Raw genomic sequence first — 24937 nt, forward strand, 5'->3', positions numbered from 1 at the left:
AATCCTTGGTAAATTTCAAAATAAAGGTACTGCAGTGATGCAATTTCATATATATCAAGCTTACATGTGACCCAACGGCCTGCACAAACCGTGACCTGAAGTCTTGAGGAATCTTGTAATCTCACAAGTCCAGCAAAGAGGACAGCGAGGAAGCCATGCCACTGCCAAGACTTTCCCGGTGTGAAAAGGACAGCTTTGAAGTTTTCGAGTAAACCGTTCTGCTGCTGTTTTGCACTGCTGATGCATCCAGTGTGGAACCGGGGTCAAAGTTCTTATGTCCAGACAGGACCTAGAGAAACTAATTTGTGCATTAATCTCCTGCAGGCTGGACTATTGCAATGATCTTCTGGCTGGTCTTCCCAAAAAAGCAGTGTAGCAGCTGCAGCTTATTCAGAATGCTGCTGCTACAGTCTTAACAAGAACCAAGAATACAGAGCACATAATTCCTGTTCTTTAATCTCTACACTGGTTATCTACAGAATCAATTTCAAAGCGCTACTGCATGTTTATAAATCACTCTATGGCATGGAGCTAAAATACATGTTGGATCTCCTTGCAGTATATATACCCAGCAGGGCTGGGTGACACAAAGTTATAAAGTAATACCGAGCTCCACTGTGACTTGTGTCAGTCTCCTTTTGTAGAAAAAGATGAATAAAAGGTTTTGGATCATAATGTTTTACATTGGTTTTAAATGAAAAATCACACAAAAAAAGAAGATCTGATTACTATTTTACATTTTGTTCTGGTTCTTTATTATCATGCTTCTGTATTATACAATAAACAATTTAATGTAAGTCATTTTGACACAGAACAAAAACTACTGAGCTCCACTGTGGCTCATTTCAGTCTCCTTTAAAAAAGAAAAACCAGTACAGCAGTAGTTCAGCATTCATTCTTTTATATTATACATTATTTAAACGGATTTAAAACAAAAAAGAATTGAAAAAAATCACAGGTAACTTAAAAAACTCACACAAAATAGAAGACTGTGAAATACACGATCCAGTTACCATTGTATACTGCTGTATTGTCATGCTGCTGTTTTATACAGTAAACAAAGAACATGAACGGTTAAACAGATGAGGTGTTACTGAGACCTTTCTTCTGAGCAACAGGACAAGAAGCAGGAAACAAAAATCATTGCGCAAATTTGGCATGCTGCCCTCAAACACTGGATAGCTGAGAAACGTGAAAATTAAAGCAGCGGTTACAGACACTTACAGATGTCATGGAACATCGTACAGCAGCAATATACAAGATCAGCTTTATGTACTCCCACAAAACCAGTTTAGAGTTATCATGAATTTTCACAACTATTCTTTGGAAATATGAAGACACATTACACACAGGCAGATCTACAGATGAGTCACAAACTGTCACAAAGTACTACACTTGTAGTAGGATTAGTAATGTGGTACTATGTAGCATATCTATTCAAACATGTTTTAGGGTGTGAGTGGTAGAATGAAAGCTGATTTAAAGATCGTGTAAAACTATACTGATATAGAAAGGATTTTAGTGCATTTGATCAGAAATCATCACGCCTTTCATCTTTGTAGAAAGTAACTGATGTGGGCGTGTTTAGTGCAAAAATGAAACTATTTGAAAGCCTCTGTTTAAACATTAGTATTTCATAAATTATCAGACAGTCACTTAAAAACTTATGTGGATTTTCATGGCTATGAAAACTCGTGCACTTCGTGTGACAAAACAAAACTGGAATCACCAAATTACATGCAATGCAAAAAAAAGTGAAATCCTCTCTCTTTTTGCAATTTTTACTAACTCAATGTCAGAAATATAGTTTATTTAGCAGATACCCGTATACAAAGCATTGTAATAATGGAAGATGTAGCATTGCAGGCGAATAAGCTCATTTGCATGTTTCTGGACTGAGGAACCCGTGGAAAACCCATGCAAGCTTGGAGAGAACATGCACTCTCTTTTCAGAAAGTTTTGAACCTGTAACCTTTACTGCAAGGCAACAATACTATCAGCTGCACCATCACGTAGCCCCTGCCAACCTTTCATGTCTCTGCCATATTTTTTTCCACATAAGTTACACAATCAATGAAATAAGTCAGACATCACAATGCTGCATATCTTCTCTTATTGTTAAACTTCTAAATTAAAGAAAAGAAGTTGGACTTTACTAAAAATGTGGGGTTATCACCATATTACAGAAATACACAAAGGAGTGTCATTCATATTTTTTTGCCTTTCTTTTTTTCCCAACCCTATAGGTAAAATGTTAGGGAACATGCTCTTCTTTCTACTATCCTTATAAAATAAAAAAAATGAAACATACCTTAATGAAAGACAATCACAAGCTTTTCAGACAATGTTATGTGAAGATCTATTGCTTCTTGGCAGCTTTGTGCTCACTGTGTTGCTCAAGGTTGAGGTCCGTTTGTGATCCCACTGTCTGAAAAGTTCTTTCACTTTTTTCTGAAAGTTTTTCCCAACAAGGACGTAGAGAATGGGGTTGAGAGTGCTGTTGAAGTAGGCCAAGTAGGTGAAGATCTGGCTGCAGATATGCAAGAGTTTGAAAACACTACAACTAGTAAAAAGTTTAGCATCTTTGAGAAAATATAGTATCTTCACCAGGTGGTACGGAACCCAACAGATCAAAAACGCCAGAAGAACAGCCAGAACCAAAGTGGTCGCCTTGTGATCCACCTTCTTTGCATTTACTCCTTCTGTTATTCTGTTTTTCAGAGATTTGATTATTTTAATGGTGCAAAAGGAAATAATGAAAATGGGAATGATGAATCCAAGTACAGAGAGTGACAAGTCACTTGTTAGCTGTACATTATGGCTGGGGAAATTCATGAAACAATTTGATTTAGTGTTATTAATGGGTGCTGTCAAATCCCTGTGGATGAGAGCTGGAAGACTAAAGAGGAATCCCAGAATCCAAACCACCACACAACCTAGTTTGGCAAACTTTGGTCTTCGTATTCCTTCACTGAACAGTGGGTGCACCAGAGCCAAGTACCGATCAATGCCGATCAGAACCATGAAGTAGATGCTGCTGTAGGTATTCATCAGAATGCTCATGCTGACAAGTTTGCACATGGCCAAACCAAAAGTCCAGTCAAAACGCTTTAAAACATAGAACGCATAGAAGGGCAAAAATGAGACCAGAAGGAGGTCAGCTGCAGCCATGTTGCTCAGGTAGATCTCAGCTGTGGTGCAGGACTTCTTGTGGAGGCAGAAAACCATCAACACAAAGATATTTAGTAGAATTCCCAATATGGCGATAATCATAATGTATGGTGGAATCACTGAGAAGGACAAATCATCAGGTAGAAGTAGACATTTAATTTGATTCGTGTTGTTCTGGTCTTCATTTCCAGAGGAGATGTTACCATTGAAGCTGCAGAAAAATTACAAAACAGATGAGAAAAAACATGATTAAATGGTATTTTCTTCAAAATGGTACTGTTTACTGTGATCTAGTTTTTATTTCAGAGTACACATTGAACTGGGAGACAAAAGTATTTTCTACTTCAGAAAAATATTGCATTTGGACTTAGTTTCAGTTTATTCTTACCTATAAATTCACCTTTTGTGGTTGAATTAAAGTACTTTCAGATACATCAGCAGATATTTTAATGGGTTAATGCACATATGTATCTGAGAGTAAACATGTTTTAACAGGCACAGGCATGAGGCTGACACACTGAAAAAAAAACAGCAGAACAGATTCTGAAACACATCGGGTACAAAAAAAGTTTCGGGTTTTTGCTAAGTCTCTAGTGGTTTTGTAGATTTTTCTTTTTGCCACGTTACAGCAATAACTTGACAAATGCTGTCCAGGAACAGAAACTGTTGTTTAGTAAAATAATTAGTAATTATAGATAGAGAATAAACACAAAGGATTATAATGATAAAAGCATAATTTACCTTTTGTTTACAAGATCCATCTCTTCTGAAGAAACCAAACAGAAGTACTTGTCAAGTTACTGCTACTCCTGCTTTATGTCTGTCTCTAATGGGCTTGAGAAGAAAGCAAACTGAGTCTGAGTTCATGTCAGAGGTTTTTATAGTGTCAAGTGACTAGCCAATTCCCACCTCTGTCTTCATATTACCCCTCCTTTCTCCCTATCTCTCTCTATTCGCAGGAGTTTTTCATTGTTCTGTCTGACACACCTTATGGCAAGCAAAAAATCTAAAATCATAAATGTTTGTGCATCTGTGTATTGAAGCCTTCAAATAATATGTGAATAATATTTTAGTCACACGTATGTCTACATGCTTGCAACAAGTAAAATGTTCAGTTTAAAAGCTTTCTTTCATTGCATTTCTAATTTATGTCATTTATCACAAATCCAGAAGAACAAATATTAGAACAAGATCAGCAGCAAACTGATTGCTCCAGTAAATTTCAGCTGTGGTGAAGGACTTTAAAAAATCAACAAACAAAAAGAGAATAGGTTATATCTCCAGGCAGTTAGTAGGGGTTGCTGTGGGGGTATAACGTGTCCATGTCCTGCAATTCATATTCTCTGGACTAAGTTTAGCCCAGTAATGGTTGGCCTCCACCTGGGCTGCTCATCATCTCCAATCCACTGAGGATCTTGAGATGTAGTTGTCAAAAAGAAGGAATCTAGTTTCAGAACCCCTGGGTGTCCCCTCCGCTTGCAGATTATGTGATTCTGTTCATGTCTTGGAACCACGACTTTCAACATGAACAGAGGAATATGACGTGGCTAAAATGAGAGTCAGCTTCTGAAAATGCATTTCTAAAGAATTAGGGTTATCTTTAAATCAATCATTGTTTCTCAAGTCCTTGATCTGTTAAATCCAACCTGCACGGACAGCGTAGTGTAGGCTGTGAACTTCAGTTTTATCCATGATGACTGGCACTCATGCAAATATTTAGTACCTACGTCTTTAGACCATCTCAGGTGGACATTTACACTACCAGCAGGATTATAAAGGGTGGCATGTTATAAAAAGTGACGGTATACCAAGGATAAACCCTGTTTTCTAACAGTTCTGCAAAGATCTGTAAAGTTATTTTTCCAGGATTTGTTTCTGTTTTGGTTCAGCTTGATTTCCCTCAGCTCACCAGTTGACTGTACACATCTGTCTCTGTTTAGCTCCCTTTAGTGCTAATTTTCATCTGTTTTACCCCTCTTGTTAAGTTTACTCTGCTCCCAGTTTTGCTGTTATTAAAGATGTGGTTTACTTGTTTATTCAACACATCTGGAGTGTTCTCTAGTCTAACCCCGGGTTTCCACGGGAGCCATCAGCAGCACGTTACTGCAGCAGCACGTCTTGCTCGCGTAAGCTGCTGCTTGGCCCTTCCCACGAGACGCGAAGCAGCAGGGGAGCAGCTGTCACCGACAGAGCACGAAGTCACACGAGTGACTTCGTCAGTAAACACAACAACAAGCAGGAGAAAACTACAACAAGGTTTGTGTTTTATGTTCTGTATGTTTTATAATCGCCAATACGGACCTGAAAAACAAAGGAGACTGCTAGCTAGGTGATAACTTCTCACGGGGCCGCACAGTTAGTAACCTTTTTTAAAAGCAAAGCAACCAGAAGGCAGTACGTTCTTTATTCTGAAAATCTCGGAAGCTTCTCTCCATTTCCGCATCCGATTTCCTGTCTTTCCTTCCCCAAAAATGTCGAACTTGACCCGTTTCAGAGGCGTCGCGCGTAGAAAATAGAACCAGCGCGTAAAGGCTGCGACATGCTGCTTCTGAGACGCGGCCGACCCGCGCTGCTGACGGCTGCTGACGGCTCCCGTGGAAAAGGTTCTGTTGACCACAGCGGTTCCTATCAGCAGCTATGACGTGCTGCTGCAGTAACGTGCTGCTGATGGCTCCCGTGGAAAGCCGGGGTAACTCAGTGTCTTATGAGTCATAAAAAAAGCACAATGATGCTTCTGTTCTGAGATGCAGAAGTTTGCTGGTGTAGTGGTAGGCTGAAAACAGCAGGATTACTCATTATTATTAGTAATGATATGCACACCTGTGTACATCAGCAGCCTGGAAGAGAGGAGGAGGAGGGGCGGTGTCAGGCTGATCACCAGGGCTGGGTGATCCTGGCTCCTGCATGGCCAGGCTGGTAGCCATAACAGCATTAGTACAAAGGGTGGTTCTTGTGTATTACATAAACAACAGCTGTGAACTTCCATGACTTCTGTACATCATCTCTGTGTTCATGTTTATCCAGTTTATCCAGCAAACCTGTGCACGATATGCACACCGAAGCGCCTCGTGATTTTTATCTTGATACTTTCTTCTTCTTCTTTCTTCACGCACCTCACTTCTGATTGGCTAAGAGAACACGTTCAGCCATGCTGCAGAGTCACTATCACCAAGACACTCTCCGCTCTCTCTCCTCACTGCAAATTTTATTTTTGAAAACCCGTCCCTTGGGCAGGCATGACCCAAAATGGGCGAGGCCTTGAATGCAAATTCACAGTGTGACATCTAGTGAGGAATTTTAAACCTTAGCATTTCACCATCTATGTTCTATCAGAAGCTGGCACAGGAGATAGGTGTAGGAGACCTTTTTTATGTTCAGCCTGCATGAAAAACCCAGAACTACTAATTGTAATCAGAAATAATAGTTAAAAAAAGGTTTTTCAGTCAACAACACCTTTAAAGTATTTTTGAGTTCATCTGTCTGTCTGCAGAGCCTTCACTTGCCCTCTGGGTTCTCCCACAACCATTTCATGACCATCTGACCAGAGATCCAGTAAATATTTGGATATTGGGTCACCATCAGAACATTCTCCATTTCTAAATCATAACTACTGAGCTCCACTGTGACTCCTTTGAGTCTCCTTAAAAGAAAACCCAGTGCAACAGTAGTTTAGCTTTCAGTTTATTTAATTATTAAAATTAAATTTAAAAAAATTACAGATAAAACTCAAACTCAATAGAAGACAGTGAAATACACAATCAGATCACTATTTAATATCCTGGTGCTGTATCGTCATGCTGCTGAGTTTTACAATATACAAAGAACATGAATGGATAAACAGTAGAGTTGTTACAGGGATCTTTCCTGAGCAACAGGACAAGAAGAAGGAAAACAAAACTGCCCTGTGCAAATCTGGCATGCTGCCTTCAAACACTGGATAAACATGAACACAGAGACGATGTACAGAAGTCATGTAAGTTCACAGCTGTTGTTTATGGAATACACAAGAACCACCCTTTGTACTAATGCTGTTACGGCTACCAGCCTGGCCATTGGGATGCAGGAGCCAGGATCACCCAGCCCCGGTGATCAGCCTGACACCGCCCCTCCTCCTCTCTTCCAGGCTGCTGAGGAGCACAGCTGATCTGAATCCTGCTGATGACCAACACCTGGATAAAAAGGCTGTACCTTCAGCAGTCCAGGGGTTTAGTTCCGCAAGTAAAACATTTTAGCAGCACAAACGTAGAACAGTTGATTGACACCAGTTTTGTTTGATTCCACTAATGTGGGGGGGCTGGTTGACCTCTGATGACCTCTAGAAATTTTTATTAATAACTTTAAAATGATAGTAGAACAAACGAAGTTTTTTGCAGCACAAACCAGCACAAATGTAGCACAATGATTTGATACCACTTTTGTTGGATTTGAAGAAGGTGGGGGGGCTGTTTGACCTTTTGACCTTTACATTTTCATTAATATCTTCAAGACAGAAGCAGCAAAAACGACAATTTTAGCAGCACAAACCAGCACAAACGTAGAACAGTTGATTGACACCAGTTTTGTTTGATTCCATTAATGTGGGGGGGCTGGTTGACCTCTGATGACCTCCAGAAATTTTTATTAATATCTTTAAAATGATAGTAGCACAAACGAAAATGTTTGCAGCACAAACCAGCACAAACGTAGCACAATGGTTTGATACCACTTTTGTTGAATTTGAAGAAGGTGGGGGGGCCAACTTCACTCAGGTCCCGTTTGGATCTAGGAGTCTTCTCAGGAATGCTGAAGGAAGACCTACAATTTGCTACAAACATGATGATTTATGACCTGTGCCCTCATGAAGAGTGCTGAATGTAGTGTTTTGTGCCCTCATGTAGAGTGCTGCATGTAATGACCTGTGTTAAGAAGAATGCTGCATGAAGTGATAATGATACCAAATGTCTTGTGTTGAGCAAAAAAGTGTGTGTCTGGTAAATGACCCCATGACCTCTCTGTCATGAGGTAATGATATGTGCCTTTTACCTTGCCTAAGCTGGCCCAGGAAGGGTATAAAAGAGCAGCTCTGAGAGAGCTGGGGCATACGACAGAGAGACAGAGCAGATTTGGAGAGGTCATCCCCCGTCCAGAGATGACAGGTCATTTTTTGGAGAGAAGCAGAGAGTTGGGGGCAGGGACGAAATTTTGATTTCAGAAGTGGGGGGGACACAGCAGGCTTGTGCGGATTTGGGGTGGGGGGTGTTATGTAAAGACCCCTTGACACGTCACGATATTTGTGACCCAGCAAATGTGATCACTTTTCTCTGTTAACCCATAATAAAGACATTAAAGAACCAAACTTCATGAATGTTTTTTGTGACAAAGAAGTATCTGTTCCAATCACTCTATCAGAGAAAAATCAGAGTTTTAGAAATAACGGGACACTCAGTAGAGCCATTATATTATATTTTTTACAAGTGTATGTAAACTTCTGACCACAACTGTATATATATATATATATATATATATATATATATATATATATATATATCAAAGTTAAAAAATGTACAACTCTTATTATTTTTATTTATTATCATTATTGAAGTGCAGTTTTGGCTGTTGACAATGGATAGGCCATTGTATTTATTGTTTTGGGTCTTTTTTTATTGTTTTTGGTGCAACATTTTCTAACAGGGAGTGAGATTCCTTTTTAATTTAATTTTTGTTTGTTATTTTTATTCATTTAGAAGTTCTGGTTCTGGACATTTCAGTGTTAAATGAAGGTTTATTTGTTGCATTTTAAAGGGTGTACTTGCATTATTATGATATATTAACATTATATCAGTGGTTATTTTGGTCTAGATAATGTTGACAATGATATCGTTTATCATCAACAATTTGTTGGACAAAATATCGTCCAGCAAAATGTGTTACTTTCCCAGGCCTAGTCAAAAGTATAAAAATTATTTATACATAAACGGTCCCTCCTGAGATCTGGCCGTTTGTTCATTTGCTGTGTTAGAGGACATGCTGAACTAATGTTTTACACATGATCATCACCCTAACATTTGAGTGTATAAAAACATATTAAATATGTTTTTTCCCTTAAAAGTGTTTAAACAGTTGTTGCATTTCAACACACAAAAAATAAATGGAAAAAATAAGATAAATCTAATGAAAAGTGTACATCTTTGACATTAAGCTTAAAAAGATCTGTTGAAATCTGTTGACGATGATGATACTGTTCATTTTTCAGAGCTTTTTAATGTGAACATATACATTGCAATAGATAGGTTTAGAATAAAGTTAAATGATAAAAGTTTTGAAGTTACACTTCTACTACTACTACTACTAGTAATAATAATTATGACGATAATAGTAATAAAAAAATAATAATTATAATAATACGAATAAATTGTGTCTGAGGAGTCAGTTATGTGGAGGAGATGAGTTTGTAAAAGTTAGTTTTGAGTATGTTTGTGAAGGAGGAGGTGAGTCTGAGCTTAATGCAGGGGTGTCACATGTTCCAACTTACGTTTTGACTTTGAAAGAAGTCTCTTATATCCACTTTTCGTTTTCTTGACATGCTGCCTCCTGGCTGTGCCTAACTACCAAAGACTCACAAATGAACACTTATTCAAATGTTATGTAATGGAAGATGAGCTGAGCTCTGATATTACACAGCGTCTAGTTGACGATGTGACTCAGTACTGGTGTTCCCTAGCGGCTCCAAACTAGCAAAACAACGTGAGCACGTTCTGACTGTTTACAACTTGAGTGACAGCAGCAACAGCCAATAATACGTTAGCAAGTATCAGCAGAGCCAATAGATTAGCTTTTGGGCGGGTCTAATAGGAAACCGGTTTCCGTTTCGGTCCTAGTGCTCAACCAAATCCATTTAATGGAGCGTAATATTGTTTTTGGACGGAAAAAAGTGCAGGGGACCAAAACTGCCTTTTGAAAAAGTGGGGGGGACATGTCCCACCCGTCCCCCCCCAAAATTACGTCCCAGGTTGGGGGAGATTCTCAGAAGACCGAGTTGGTGTAAATCAACTCTTTATTTCTTAGTTAATCATTAGAACTAATCCCTCCTTGGGGGGAAGCGGTTGTTTTTATATTTACTCATTTTTGTATTTTTTGATTTTGTAATAAACTTTTTTGAAAAAGAAACATAATCCTGATTCTTTCAGGTTTTCTCTAAAGCTTCACGGTTGGGGCCCTGACCATTGTTTGCACAGAGGTAAAGGTAAGCATATTAATTATAGGTTCCTGAATTATCAGGATTTACTTTACGGTTTGTGACAGATTAATATAAAGCAGTGGCGGGCGGTGCATTCCACCCCTGCGCCTTCAGTGATTTCCTATTCAATCCAATCTAAATTAATACACCTTAAAATACCATCAATATGACATCACAGCTGGAGAAACCTCTCTCTTTCACTCTCTCTCTCTCCCACACACACACGCACACACACCAGTGGCTGGTCAAGACATGTAATTTCCGGAGCCTTTGAAATCAAACTCGCATTCCCAATTGAGGGTAGGAAGCTAAGACCACAGATACTGTCAAATCTCAAAAATGAAAGACAGGTTTAAGAGATGAGACAATAAAATAAATAAGTAAAGCAAACACATTTGCATTTGTTTAGGAGAAAATGGCACCGCGAAACAATGTGGGCGCAGCTGCGCACACCACGTTGTACACAATATTAATTGCATAAACAGAATAATTTCATTTAGCCATTTTATTTCGTTACCATTTCTTGATTAGTAACGAAATAAAATGACAAAACATAAAAAAATACTAATAAAATGTTTCTACTCACCAACATAAATGTCCAGCATGGATCTCCTCCTCTCCTGCTCATTTGAAAATAAAATCCATCCTTCTTTCTCTCCTCAGGAAAACCTCAATGGCTCTGTCATACAGTTTATCTGTGCGCTTCAGGTCCATGAGTAGAGCCTTTTCTATGGACATGGAGGCTAATGCTGAAAGTCGTGTCTGTCCGGTCGTGTTTCTGGCGTACGTTTTTACGCGCTTTAATGCTGAGAATGAGCGCTCAACAGAGGCAGTGGACACCGGGATAGTCACAGCCAAACAGGCCAGTGCGTAAAGTTGTCCCACACTCTCACTCAGGTTTTTGCTGAGAAGAAAATCGTGTAGATCAGCGGGACTTTTTCCTTCAAAATCAGCCATAGCATACATTACAGTCAGTTCTGTTTTAAGTCGGGGAAGATCAAACAGTGGTCCGTGGCTCTGTGTTAAGCTGGAGAAGGCTGCTGTCGGGAATTTTTTTCTGTATGTCTGAAAGTGCTGGGGGTCAAGAAGGGAGAGAAACATCAACATTTCATGGTCCTGAAATCGATTCCTTGTCTGGGAAAGAATGTTGTCCAGAATGCTGTTGTGGAGTTTTTGGTAATGTGCACGGAGATCACCTTGCGTTGGCCTCTGTGCACACTTGGACCACCGGAGGCGCGCATTGCTTCTTCATATATCTCACTGAAATTGCCCCTCTCTTGCTCAACTTTGTCACAAAACTCGTTCAGCCTGGCCATGCAGAATTGCACATCCAATGATTTGGTCTGCAGTATTCCAAAAAGCACATCAGCATACTCAAAAAGCCCATTGAATGTGTTGAGCAAAAAACAAAACTCAAAATCGTCCAGCCGTGCGTTAAATCCATCTGCAGAAAGCACGGTGTCCTCATCATACTCGTCGTGATGGTCCAATATGTGACCAAACAACTCCTTTAGAGCAACTCGATTCTCAAAGACTGCATTCACCAGTCTTGATGAATATTGCCACCGTGTTGGCGCAACATGAGGAAGACGCCGTTTGCACACATCATCCAGCAACTGTGTGCGCTTCGGGGATCTGGAGAAAAACGCAGCGAGGCCATTCAGATTGGCAAAAAAGACCTTGCACTCTTTAAGCTTTGAGGCCCCTTGAGTCAGCACTAAATTAAGACGATGTGCATAACAGTGAATGAATAAGGCCATAGGTGCCTTTTCCTTAACTTTAGCCTGCACCCCGTTTAGTCCAGATGCCATCACCGCTGCACCATCGTAACACTGTGCAACAACTTTGTCCAAACAGCATTCATATTCCTCAAGAATACGGAAAATAAGCGCGGCAAGGTCATCAGCTCGCCTGCCACTCGTTACATCCACAAATTTGACAAAACGCTCCTTGACACCTGTGGCTGTCACATAGCGCAGGACGAGTGCCAGCTGTGCCACGTTACCCACGTCTGTGGTTTCATCAACCATGACGGCGACAAAAGGGGCTCTTCTGATCTCTATTTTGATCTCACCTCCCATCACTTCTGCAATAGCATAAATGAGGTCATTTTGTATTCTGCCTGATGTCCCAGTAAAGACCCTGTTGGTGGTCAGGTGGTAATGCAAGTTGGCGTCATGTTCAGCAAGAAAAGATATGCTCCGCATAATTCCCTCTATTTAATGACTGGGGGTTTTCATCATGTCCCCTAAATGAAAGTTCTTGTTTACCCAAAAATATGACACAATCCATCAGCCTTTTCAATATCTCCCTATTGTTCTTCACCTTTTTGTTGTGGAGCTCCGTGTCCTTGCGCGCCTGTTCACTGAGCTGCAGATCCACTCGGGTGTCCCCAAAGGTTTTTAAAAGCACCGTAGCTTGTAAGTGGCCAGCCGTGCTTTGGTGTCTCTTTGCTGCCTTGGTGAAACAACTTAAATTGGCAAATCCAGTAAAACTCCAAATACCAAATCGATCTGATGCGAGCAACAGGCATTCCCAGCAGAATAACCTGCAGCGGTTCTCTGAAGCTGTTAGCCATGGGTACCGTTCATAGTTGCTTGCCTGAAAATGACGAACAAATCCTTTCCCCTGCTGGGACAAGCCAGCTAGCATTGGAGTCGGACGACCTGTTCTCACAATATCCATTTTTTCTTGAAAGGTCCGTCTTGAAAATGGTGTGGCAAGTAAATCTGCCACCAAGTCCGTCCCTTCTCCTCTTTCAGCCATCATTTGTACAAAAATACACCGATAGCTGCCTATCTCCGTGTTTAGTTTTGATATTTTGCTTCATGCCGCTAGAAAAGTTCAAACTACTGCTTATCCAATCACAGGATGCGTTCATGTCAACTTTTGCGTGAGGCCAGCTAGCTGGCCCGGGCCAAGCTGACTCGTGAGCTGATTGGCTATCGCAACTGGCTCGTCTCTGTTCACTTACAGCGGACAGTGGGCTTCTCGATTGAGTCTGAAGGCCTAGAGCAGACTTAATCTGCCTGAAAACACAAGCTAGCTTAAATCTGATTGGATAACACCCAACCTTGGTATTTCAACACTAGAAGCAGCGCAACCAAGTGGGTATAATAGGTTAAAAAGAAAATTGACCAGTGAACATATTTTTATTGAAAAAATATTTACCAAAGGAAAAAAAAATACATTTACGTTTTTGAGTAAGTTTAGGCCAGCAGAGAAGGCTTTGCTGGCCCTGACTGCCCACCACTGATATAAAGAAACCTTAAGAAAAGAGGGGCTTGCCTCCTCCCTCACCCGCGAGTAACGAGTTGTCTTAAGGATGATAAAACCGAAACATTAGAGGTTAATTTTGGCTCTGATTCGCAAGTTGAAAAAGTCTCTATCAGCGCTGGAGGGTTGGATTGATTAAATAAATTGATAAATCTATGTTAGCCTGATCAACTAACAAGAATCATTTTATAGTTACCAACCACCCACATAAGCTGATAGGGGCACAATTAATCCAAATAACCCAAACAATTGCCGGAAGGGTTGGCCTCCCGCCGGGCTTCGTCCCCAGTATTTTAACCAAAAAATAACGGGATTGATTAAAAAGAAGTGGGCTATTCCAAAGGTACGAGTCTTGCATATCATTTCACCTTTAAAATAGAAGATATGATTGTTACTTAGGAAGTCCATAACCAGGGTCTAGTACGATAAAACTCACCGACATCCCCACCGAACCCTGATAGATGCATAGTCTCATAAGTTCTAACGGAACTGGGTTTTAACGGAACCGACAAATGGGACGTGCACGCGACAGTCTGACGGCGCGCCGGAGTTTGCGCAGCGTGCCCGCTTATTGAATCTGGGTGTGTGCGCGCGCGTGGCACAGCTCCATGAGCCGCTCCAGTCACTGCGTCTCGTTATTGGCGCTATTTAAACCAACGTTGTAAAATAACTTCTGCCCAGCCCAGATGTGCTCACTTGTGCACCCGTGAGCCGTGGTTCCGCTGGAATGCGTCTGACCCCTGACAGACGCACTCTGAACTTCAGATCTTCAGCGCGCTGTTAATAGCCTGAATGGGAATAATTTCTTGATTTATTTTGTTACATCCACAATGTTCTGTGTGTGAAGTTTACAATAATGACGGGTCACTTGACCGCCGTGTTTACAATGTCAGAACACCTGCATGAGACGGGATGTTAATTACAATCTGCCAGAATGACTCGCCACCTTCAGATTTCTCCAACACCATTAAAAATGATCAAATACGGAACATATCGGCGTGCGCAGGCCAGAGTGCTGAAGCTCGGCGCATTGTTATTATGAAGCTAGGGCACATGCGGAGGACACACACACGTGCAAAAATATACTTGTTTTCAATTACATTTATTGTGCCCGCTTACTTTTTCTTTGGCCCACCCACAAATGAGTTTCTGGCTACGCTAATAGTGACATATGACAGACTTCTCTCAGCTCCGCAGACATTACACTTTTCACCTCGCGCACCCCCTAGCGGCAGCTCGCGCACCCCCCGGGGGTGCGTGCACCACACTTTGGAATCCCTGTTGTGGAGCAATGAAAACCACACCGATAGTGTCCTTACAAGTAGAAATGGGAGAGATGCCATTGACTCTTAGATTCAAGTTGCTGAAATTAAATTATTGGGCTAGTGTACAAGGTAGTGCAGAGGATGTGCATATGGTTAAGGGAGAGATGACAGTAGGAGGGCAATGCTTCAATGGACAGTATGAGAGCATGGTCTGGAAATCGTGTAGATTGGCGGAAGCCTTTAAATTAAATGATATAGTTGTTCTTAAGAAATATTTATATTCACCTACTCTGTTTTGGTTATTTCCAAAAGTGGTGATAGATTTTCATATTCACAATGTAATTAACATACGGAAAGGTGTGGGAAACTGGGATAATGTTGTGGAAGAAAGATTAAATGACGCTCATCAATCATTCATCCCTGTATATACAGACGGGTCGAGAGAGTCAGGAAATTTGAATTGGTTTTCTTTCTGGATTCCGAAATTTGGTAAATTTCATAAAAGTCGAACATCTAATAATCTGTCAGTATATACAGTGGAAATGTTAGCCATTTCATTTAGTTTACAGTAGAACAAAACGGTGTTAGGAAAAGTATTATTTGCTCAGACTCCATGTCTGTATTGTTGTCAATTAGAGAAATGTCAGCAGATAAGAGATCAGATATTTTGTATGAGATATTCGAGTGCTTGTTTAGGTTGATGAAGACTGATTCAGAGGTTAGGTTTATGTGGGTTCCAGCTCACAGTGGAGTAGAGGGTAATGAAATAGCTGATTATTATGCAAAGCAGGCAACAACACTGGATCCTGTGATGGAGGTTCCATTCAGTGTTGCAGAGGTGAAATCAGTTATTAGACAGCAGATTCTGGATGAATGGCAAGAGCAATGGATACGGGACATGAAAGGAAGACAGTTGTAAAAATTAAAGGGAAAGGTTGGAAGAATGGAAATTGTACACATGAGTAACAGAAATCAGGCAGTGATAACAAGGATGAGACTGGGACATACAGCTTTGAACAGTAAACTTTTTATTCTTGGACGGCATAATACCGGTATGTGTGACTGTGGACTTGATAGGGAAATGGTAGAACATGTATTATGTGCTTGTAGGAAATATGTGGGTAATAGGAAATTGTTGGTAGAAAAATTAAAAGTTAAGGGAAATAGGGAATTTGAGTTGGGCATTCTGTTAAATGGGTGACTAGTGGTGTATAGGTTAGTCATAGGCTTTTTAAGGGACAGTGGTTTACTTGATAGGATTTAGTTGTTTTTTTTAAGTAGGATACTCCCCACTTCGACTCACACTCCTATTCAGTAGGTGGCGGAAATGCACCTGAAAGTTGGTTGCCACCCGCCATTAAACAAGAAGAAGAAGAAGAAGTCCAGGGGTTCAGCTGTCCTCCAGGCCTCATTTTGTTTTCAACCCCTTCGAGTTGAAGAGTTTTAACTTTTTTCAGTTTTAACTCTGAGTGATCCAGAGAGATTATTTTAAAGGTTAACTCTGTGATACAATTTTATTGACTTTGGTTTTAAAACATCTTCTGTTCCGGTAAAACTTAACAGAAGTTTTAACCAGGTGTTTTATATCAATAGATTGTTTTAGAACTTTTATCAACTTTGTGGATTTTGAAACACCTTCTTTTTTGGTGAAACTTTTAATAAGTTTTAACCAGGTGTTTTTAATGTTGGTAACTGCTCTTTTAATGTAAACCTTTTTGAGAGTTTATTTTTTTTTGTTTTGCATTATCTTAATAATGCTCGCCATCTGTTAGTACTTGTTTTTAGAACCTTTTATAACGATTAAACCCATTTTAACTCCACTGTCGCATTTCTTCTGTTGCCCCCTCCTTCACATTTTAACACCTTCTGTCGGGGACGTAACAAATGCCAAACTAAGGTAGGCTTATCTTGAATTTAAGCAACTACAATATATGAACATACATTACATGCATGCAGATCTACAGAAGATAAATTCCAATGTACTACATCTGGGGTAGTATTACAATTTAATATTATACAGCCCATTTGTTTAAATGTACTTTAGGGTGTGAGTGGTAGAAAGAAAGCCTATAATCTAATTAATAGATCCCGTAAAACAATAAAGGATGTCGCTTTTGTTATTGTTCTAGAAAGTAACTGATGTGGACATGTTTAGTGCAAAAATCAAACCATTTGAAAGCCTTGATTTATCCATTAGTACTTCATAAATTACTAAACACTCAAAACCGTACATGGCCTTCATGGCAATGACAAATTGTGCACTCAAGTGTGACAAACATAACAGGAAACATCATATTACATGCATTACAGAAAACTGTAAAAATTCTCATTGTTGAAACCGATGTTTATTTATTTAGCAGACAGAGTAATCCAAAGCAACTTGTGAATTTAGCATTGCAGATGAATAATGTATGAGAGAAAACCTGGATACCCAGTCATGGGAAGAACATGCAAACGCTGCACATGAAGGCTGTGGCCGTGTTTTGAACCTGCGATCTTCTTGCTGCAAGGCAACACCAGCTGCATCATCTTGTAGCCCATGTCATTCTCCCATACCTTTGCTGATGCCGTGTTTTCTTCCACACACAGGTAAAACTCTAAAAATTAGAATAATGTGCAAAAGTTAATTTATTTTAGTAATAAACTGGTTAAATTAATATAGATGCTTTACACACAAAGCAAGATATTTCAAGTGTTTATTTGTTATAATTATGATGATTATGATTAACAGCTTATGAAAACCCAAAAATGTAAATCTCAGAATTAGAATAATGTGAAAAATTTTAATATTCTAGACTCAAAGTGTCACACTCTAATCAGCTAATGAATCCAAAACACATGTAAAGGCTTCCTGGGCCTTTAGATGGTCTCTCAGTCTAAGCCGGATTGTTGAAATAAACTAACTTTTGCACCATATGTAGAATGCAGCGTGCCGATTCAGGAAAAGGAATCTACCAGATCACTATCAAACCTTCAAAATGTACTTATATTGAAAAAATAAAAAAGGCGAGACAAGCATTTTTCTCAAAAGTCATCAATGATAATATTAGCAATTCCCATGTTCTGTTTGCTACTGTCGAGGCTAACTAATCTCCCAGCACAGTTAGCCCACAACTTCATATCTCAGACCAAATGTGACGAGTTTGCATCCTTCTTCAATGAAAAAAATCACAAACATTAGATTAGCCATTCATTCCTATAAATCAGGGGTGGGGAACCTTTTTCTTATAAAGGGCCATTAATTTTTTTTAATAGTTCTCTGAGGGCCATGCTATAATAAACACATACCAAGTGATGCAATAGAAAGAACAATATAAAGTCTAGAACTACTGTGTTCTAAGCCTGGGAATTGCTGAATTTTTGCACATCAGACTCGCCTAATGAGATGGCTGGAACAGTTTTTCTTTGGAGAGGCGTTTGATGTCAGATGGTAGGGTTGAAAAAGCTATTCGAAGCTGGTTTTCCAAGTTTGGGTCAGTCCGTCTTGAGCGGAAGCGACTCTTTGCAAGTGTCAGTTTTGAGATGAACTGTTCACATTTGTATGTTGTCCCAAATAGAGATGCAAACTTCAGGGCGTGTCTCCTCAGGTTGGGAAAATCTGCACAGATGTACAGTTTGTAAAAGTCCAGCAGAGAGAGGTTGTTGTACTTTGCTTTGAGCTCAGTGTTATTTTGCTGTTCAATTATTTCCATTTGAAGGTTGTCTGGCACATCAGATGGCTGCACATTAAACGGTGTAGCAAAGATGTCTAGTTCCTTTTGAATACTTTTCACATCTTGAAACCTGTTGTCAAATGCCTGGATGAGTTTTGCACACTCAACAGCATACTCAGTTGTAACATCAGGTTTTCGCTCTTGCAGGGTTGGAAAGGGCACTGTGTTTCCCTTTTCCAGTTGTCCTTGCCAGAGCTTTAACTTCATTTCAAATGAAGTGACATTTGAAAGCAGGGAGCTGATGAGCTGGTTGTGGACCTTGCAGCTTGATATTTAGCTCTGACAGGTGCTTGGTGATGTCCACCATAAAGGCCAGGTCACTGAGAATCTTGTCATCACTGAGCTCCAAGACAGGTTTCCACTTCATCTCCATGAAATGTCTGACTTCTTCCTGCAGTGTATAAAACCGTATGAGCATATTTGCACAGCTCAGCCAGCGCACTTCACAGTGATAAACAAGATCTCCGTACTCTGACTCAAGCTCGCAGAGGAGCTCTTTGAACTGGCGGTTGTTCAGCCCTCTGCTTTTGATGAAGTTTATGGCTGACACAACTGTTTTCATTACATTGTTTAGCTTCAGGGAATGTGCACAAAGACTCTCTTGATGTATGATACAGTGGAAAACAATGAAATCACTTGCATCCAGACCCAAACGGCTCATTTCTTTTTCTTTTTTTTTTTTACCAGTGCAGTCAGTCCTTTCTGACCTCCAACCATTGCAGGTGCTCCATCAGTGGCGATCCCGCTCAGCTTTTTGAATGGCAGTTCAAAATTGTTCATTGCCACAACAACTTGTTGAAACAAATCTTCACTTTTAGTAGTGCCGTGCATGGCTTGCAAAGAAAGCAACTCCTCCTCTGGTTCAAAATCGACCGTAATTCCACGCACAAAAATTGCTAGCTGTGCCGTGTTAGTGATGTCTGTTGTCTCGTCACAGGCCAAAGAAAAATACTCAAAGTTTCTTGCAGTGTTCTTCAGTGTATTTTTAATATCTTGTGCCATATCAGCAGTCCTATCAGACACGGTTCTTCGAGACAAACTGATGCTTTGAAATAATTGCACCTTGTCGGAGACAAGCAGCTCTGCGGCAGCTATGAGGCACTCCTTTACAAACTCTCCTTCAGCATGTGGTTTCAGCTTCTTTGCTATTAATGCCCTCATCTCAAAACTTGCACGCGTAATATTCTCTCTGTCAGTCTGTGTATCTGTGAAAGCTCCTTGTTGAGCAATTAAACTCCGACGAACAGCACTTATTTTATCCAAGCGCATTTGTCCTTTTATCTCCGCAAGTTTACCATGTTTTGAAGTGTAATGACGCTCGAGATTCGCCTTTTTCATTACTGCCAGCGCGTCACCTCAAACTAAGCACACTGGCTTGCCTTTCACTTCAACGAAGAAAAAAATCATTTGCCGATTTTTCCTGGAATACACTGCATTCTGCATCCACCTTCCTCTTCTTGACAGCAGCCATGATTAACGCTTAGCCGTCTGTCTCAATCACAATGATGTTCATCTCATGGTGCATTCACTGACGCTGAGCCTAACTCGGACATACAATTCCATCTGTTTTATCGCTGAAAAATAATTTTTTTCCCTCAACTTTCTAAAACAAATTTTCATTGATAATATCTAAAGGTTTTTGGTCTGGCGGTCCGGTTTAAATGGTCTCGCTGGCTGCATACGACCCTGAGGCCGGACGTTCCCCACCCCTGCTATAAATCAACTAAAACAAACTGACCACTGACACAGCCACACAGCAACAACCTGGCCAGAATGCCAACTTTCACCCTGATTAGTACTAACACTGAATGACCCAAGGATGTGTAGAATCAACCGGGCCAGGCTGGGGCCAACTGGAGCTATCCAGGCCGACCAGGTACAGATGGGAATGGCCCACTAGTAAAGACCTTAAATTCCTCCACCTGCTGTCTGGAAAACCTGCCTACAAACTTATTTAAAAACGATTTTAGTTGCCTAAAAGCTGAGGTACTGGAAATTGTTAACTGCTCTTTAATGTCAAGAATGCTTTTCTAAATCGCTGAAAACTGCTGCTGTGAAACCCCTTTTTAAAGAAGAGGAAATTAGATCCCTCAGTGTTGAACAACTACTGACCAATCTCTAATCTCCCTCTGACAAGAAAAATCATCCAAAAGGCAGTAATGATCCAAATAAACAACTATTTAGAGTCAAATAACATTATGGATGGTCTTCAGTCAGGCTTTAGACAGCACCACAGCACCAAGACTGCACTGTTCAAGGTATTAAACGACATTTGTCTCAACACTGATTCAGGTAAAAAATCTGTCCTGATGGTGCTTGACCTCAGTACAGCTTTTGAGACTGTGGACCATAACATCCTTCTGGACAGACACAAACTGAGTGGGACTATCAGGCACACTGCTTGGCTGGTTCCAAACCAATCTCAGAGACAGGGGCTATGTTGTCTCTGTTAGGGACTACCAATCAAAGTGGATCACCATGACATGTGGGGTCCCCCAAGGCTCAATTCTAGGACCACCACTCTTTAATCTCTATATGCTCCCCCTGGGTCAGGTCATACTTAATAATAACATTGCCTATTGCCTATCATAGCTATGCTGATGACACCCAGATCTACCTAGCCTTATCACCTAGTGACTGTCGTCCACTGGACTCGCCCTGTCAGTGCCTAGAACAAGTAAACAACTGGATGCAGTCAAACTTCCTTCAACTAAACAAATACAAGACTGAAGTTATTGTATTTGGCAACAAGAAGGATAGGATGCATGTTATTGCTCAACTGGACTCCAGGGGAATAAAGACAGACCCAGGTTAGAAATCTTGGTGTTATTATTGACTCCGACCTGAACTTCTCTGGACATATTAAGGGTATAACCAAATCAGCGTTGTATCACCTTCATCAAATATCAAGAGTTAGAGGTCTCATGTCCAGACCAGACTTAGAGAAACTTATTCATGCTTTTATTTCTAGTCGGCTGTGCTACTACAATGGTCTCCTAACTGGTCTTCCCTAAAAGCTGTGAAGCAACTGCAGCGTGTTCAGAATGCTGCTGCTAGAGTCTCAACAAGAACTAAGAGAACGGAGCACATCACTCCTGTTCTTAGATCCCTACACTGGTTACCAGTAAACTACAGAATACATTTCAAAGTGCTTCTACTAGTTTATAAATCACTCAATGGCATGGGACCAAAATACATGTCCGAGATCATTCCTGTATATATTACACCCAACAGGGCTCTGAGATCCCTTGGAAACAATCAGCTGGTAGAACCACGGGTCAGAACAAACCATGGTGGAGATGCATTTAGTTACTATGCTGCTCACATATGGAATCAGCTTCCCCATGACCTCAGATGTGCCCCAACCCAAGTGTTGTTTAAAACAAAACTAAAAACTATAATGTACTCATCAGCCTTTAAACGAATTGTTTCTTATCGTGCGTCACCTCCACTGTAATCTGCGCTGTAACTTTTTCTTCTCCTTTAAACTGTAATTCTGTGTGTATTTTAATTAGTGTTTTTATGTTGCTTTCATATCGTGTCCTGATAATTGTAAAGCACATTGAATTGCCTCTGTGTTTGAAATGTGCTCTATAAAGAAAGCTGCCTTGCAATATTCAAAATTTTCAAGTTTCATTTGTAGTTTACAAAAACAATTAAATAAATCAGACATAGGAATACTGATATTTTTTCCTTCATTGTTAAACTCCTAAAACAAACAAACAAACAAACAAAATAATCACATGTCAATAAGTTGGACTCAGTGGCTTTGAAAAAGCGTGGTTGTAGCCACGCTACAGTTACATACAAAGTTGCAAAGAAGTTTCATATTTATTTTGTGTAATCTTAGTTTAAATATGAAATCAAAAAACTGGAACATACCTTAATGTAAGAAAACCACAACCTTATCAGATCATTTTATGATGGGATTTTATGCTTCTCGACACATTTGTGTTCAGAGTGTTGCTCAAGTTCGAAGTTGGTTTGTGATCCCACTATCTGAAAAGTTCTTTCATTTTTTTCAGAAAGGTTTTCCCTACAAGGATGTAGAGAATGGGGTTGAGAGTGCTGTTGAAGTAGGCCAAGTAGGTGAAGATCTGGCTGCAGATATGCAAGTTTGAAAACACTACAACTTGTAATAAGTTTAGCATCTTTGAGAAGATTTAGTATCTTCACCAGGTGGTACGGAACCCAACAGATCAGGAATGCCAAGAGAACAGCCAGAACCAAAATGGACGCCTTGTGATCCACCTTCTTTGCATGTACTCCTTCTGCTATTCTGTTTTTCAGAGATTTGATTATTTTAATGGTGCAGAAGGAAATTATGAAAATGGGGAAGATGAATCCAAATACAGAGACTGACAAGTCACTTGTTAGCCTTACAGTATGGCTGGGGAAATGCATGTAACAATATGTTTTTTTATTAATGGGTGCTGTCAAATCCCTGTGGATGAGAGCTGGAAGACTAAAGAGGAAGCCCAGAATCCAAACCACCACTCAACCTAGTTTGGCAAACTTTGGTCTTCGTTTTCCTTCACTGAACAGTGGGTGCACCAGAGCCAAGTATCGATCAATGCTGATCAGAACCATGAAGTAGATGCTGCAGTAGGTATTCATCAGAATGCTCATGTTGGCAAGTTTGCACATGACCAAACCAAAAGTCCAGTTGAAGTGAGTGTGGACATAGAAAGCATAGACAGGCAAAAATGAGACCAGAAGGAGGTCTGCAGCAGCCAAGTTGCTCAGGTAGATCTCAGCTGTGGTGCAGGACATCTTATGGAGGCAGAAAACCATCAACACAAAGATATTTAGTAGAATTCCCAGAATGGCGATAGTCATGATGTATAGTGGAATCACTGAGAAGGTCAGGTCATCAGATTGAAATGGACATTCACTTTGATCCGTGTTGTTCTGGTCTCCATTACCAGAGATGTTTCCAAGGAAACTGTGTAACAATTACAAAACACATAAGACTAAATATTGTTAAAAAGGCATGTTGAAAAAATGGCCCTGATCCTTAGATGAGATCTAAAGAAGATTTTTTTAGAATGTACATTGAACCTTCAGGCAAGAATATTTTCTATTTTGAATACAAATGTTTATTGTTTTAGCAAATTAGAATCCAAAATTCATCTTTTGAGGTTTAATTAAAGTTGATTCAAATGCATCAGCAGAAATGTATAAATGCATGGTTTTATTTTTGTAATGAGCATCAGTTTTAAATTATTTCTTTTTCAGGATTGGATGCTTATGATTGAAACAACACAGTACAGGCATACAGCTGACACACTGAAACAACCAAAGCTGGACATAAAACAGTTTCACCGTGTGACTGAATGAACGTTTTTTTTTGTTTGTTTTTGCTTAGTTTTTAGAGGTGTAGTAGAATTACATTTGCCACGTTACAGTTATAATTTCAAATGCGAAATGTTTTTCATTACCAGAAACAATTGTTTACTTATAATCCATGAAAAATAAACACAAGATTCTTTACCTTGTATTTGAAGGATCCATCTCCCCTGAAGAAATCAAACAGAACAGTTGTCAAGTAGCCTCTGCTTCTGCTTTTTGTTGGACTCCAACTGGCTTGGAGAATGCAAACTGAGTCTGAATTAATGCCAGAGGTTTTTGTAGCATAGAGTGCCTTGCCAGTTCCCACCTCTGTCCTACTAGTACCCACCTTTCTTCACACGCCTCACTCTAAGCAGCACTGTGGCTGCTTGCAGGGATTTTCCATTGTCTTGTGTCTGACACACAGATTGAGACAAGCAAAAATCCAAAAGCACACAGTTACTGCATGATTGTATATATGTTTACAACAAGAAATATGTTTATTTTGTTATGGTTTACACCTCATGATTGTTTTTAATGTGTGTTTCTTCTCTATGCAGGTTGGCTGTGGCTCTTCCTGCAGTTCCTGCCCCTCTGTGGAGCACCGGGGAGTGCCACAGCTAACTGCAATGTCCTGATTGCCACACCATGTATTGTAAGCAGCTGCTGCCAGTGCATGGTGTGGCGTTGTTGTGTAGTGTTGCATGTGTCTGTAGTATTGCTTCGAGTCTGTGGATCATCATCATTAGTAGTTTTTGTTTCAAGTAAGACCCGTGAAGTCCCTTTTCCCACTTATGTGGTGACTTTTTGTTATTAAAGGAACTCAGAATTGGAACAAGCCATCCTGCCTCCTGCATTTGGGTTTATTCCTGTGTACCCTCGCGTGATTTTACAGAGGTGTAAACCATAACATTTTTCTGCAAATGTGTTAATGACATTAAGTCATTGATCACATTCCTTGGTTG

At 40.1% G+C, this 24937-nt stretch overlaps 1 protein-coding gene across 2 annotated transcripts; it reads right to left on the reverse strand.

Moving 5' to 3' along the window:
• Positions 1-2151: 2151 nt before the first annotated feature.
• LOC107392185 (B2 bradykinin receptor) lies at positions 2152-24250 on the reverse strand. Of its 2 annotated transcripts, none has more exons than XM_070547204.1 (2): positions 24136-24250; positions 2152-3382 (listed from the first exon to the last, which is right to left on the reverse strand). In XM_070547204.1, the coding sequence occupies exons 1-2, from the start codon at positions 24153-24155 to the stop codon at positions 2338-2340; spliced, it is 1065 nt and encodes a 354-aa protein (XP_070403305.1). In that variant the 5' UTR covers positions 24156-24250; the 3' UTR covers positions 2152-2337. The 2 variants fall into 2 exon arrangements, with proteins under 2 accessions (XP_070403305.1, XP_015825316.1); XM_015969830.3 differs by lacking the exon at positions 24136-24250 and adding an exon at positions 3913-4046.
• Positions 24251-24937: the final 687 nt, after the last annotated feature.

This window comes from Nothobranchius furzeri, chromosome 18 (genome assembly GCF_043380555.1).
Source record: "Nothobranchius furzeri strain GRZ-AD chromosome 18, NfurGRZ-RIMD1, whole genome shotgun sequence".
Lineage (NCBI taxonomy): Eukaryota > Metazoa > Chordata > Actinopteri > Cyprinodontiformes > Nothobranchiidae > Nothobranchius > Nothobranchius furzeri.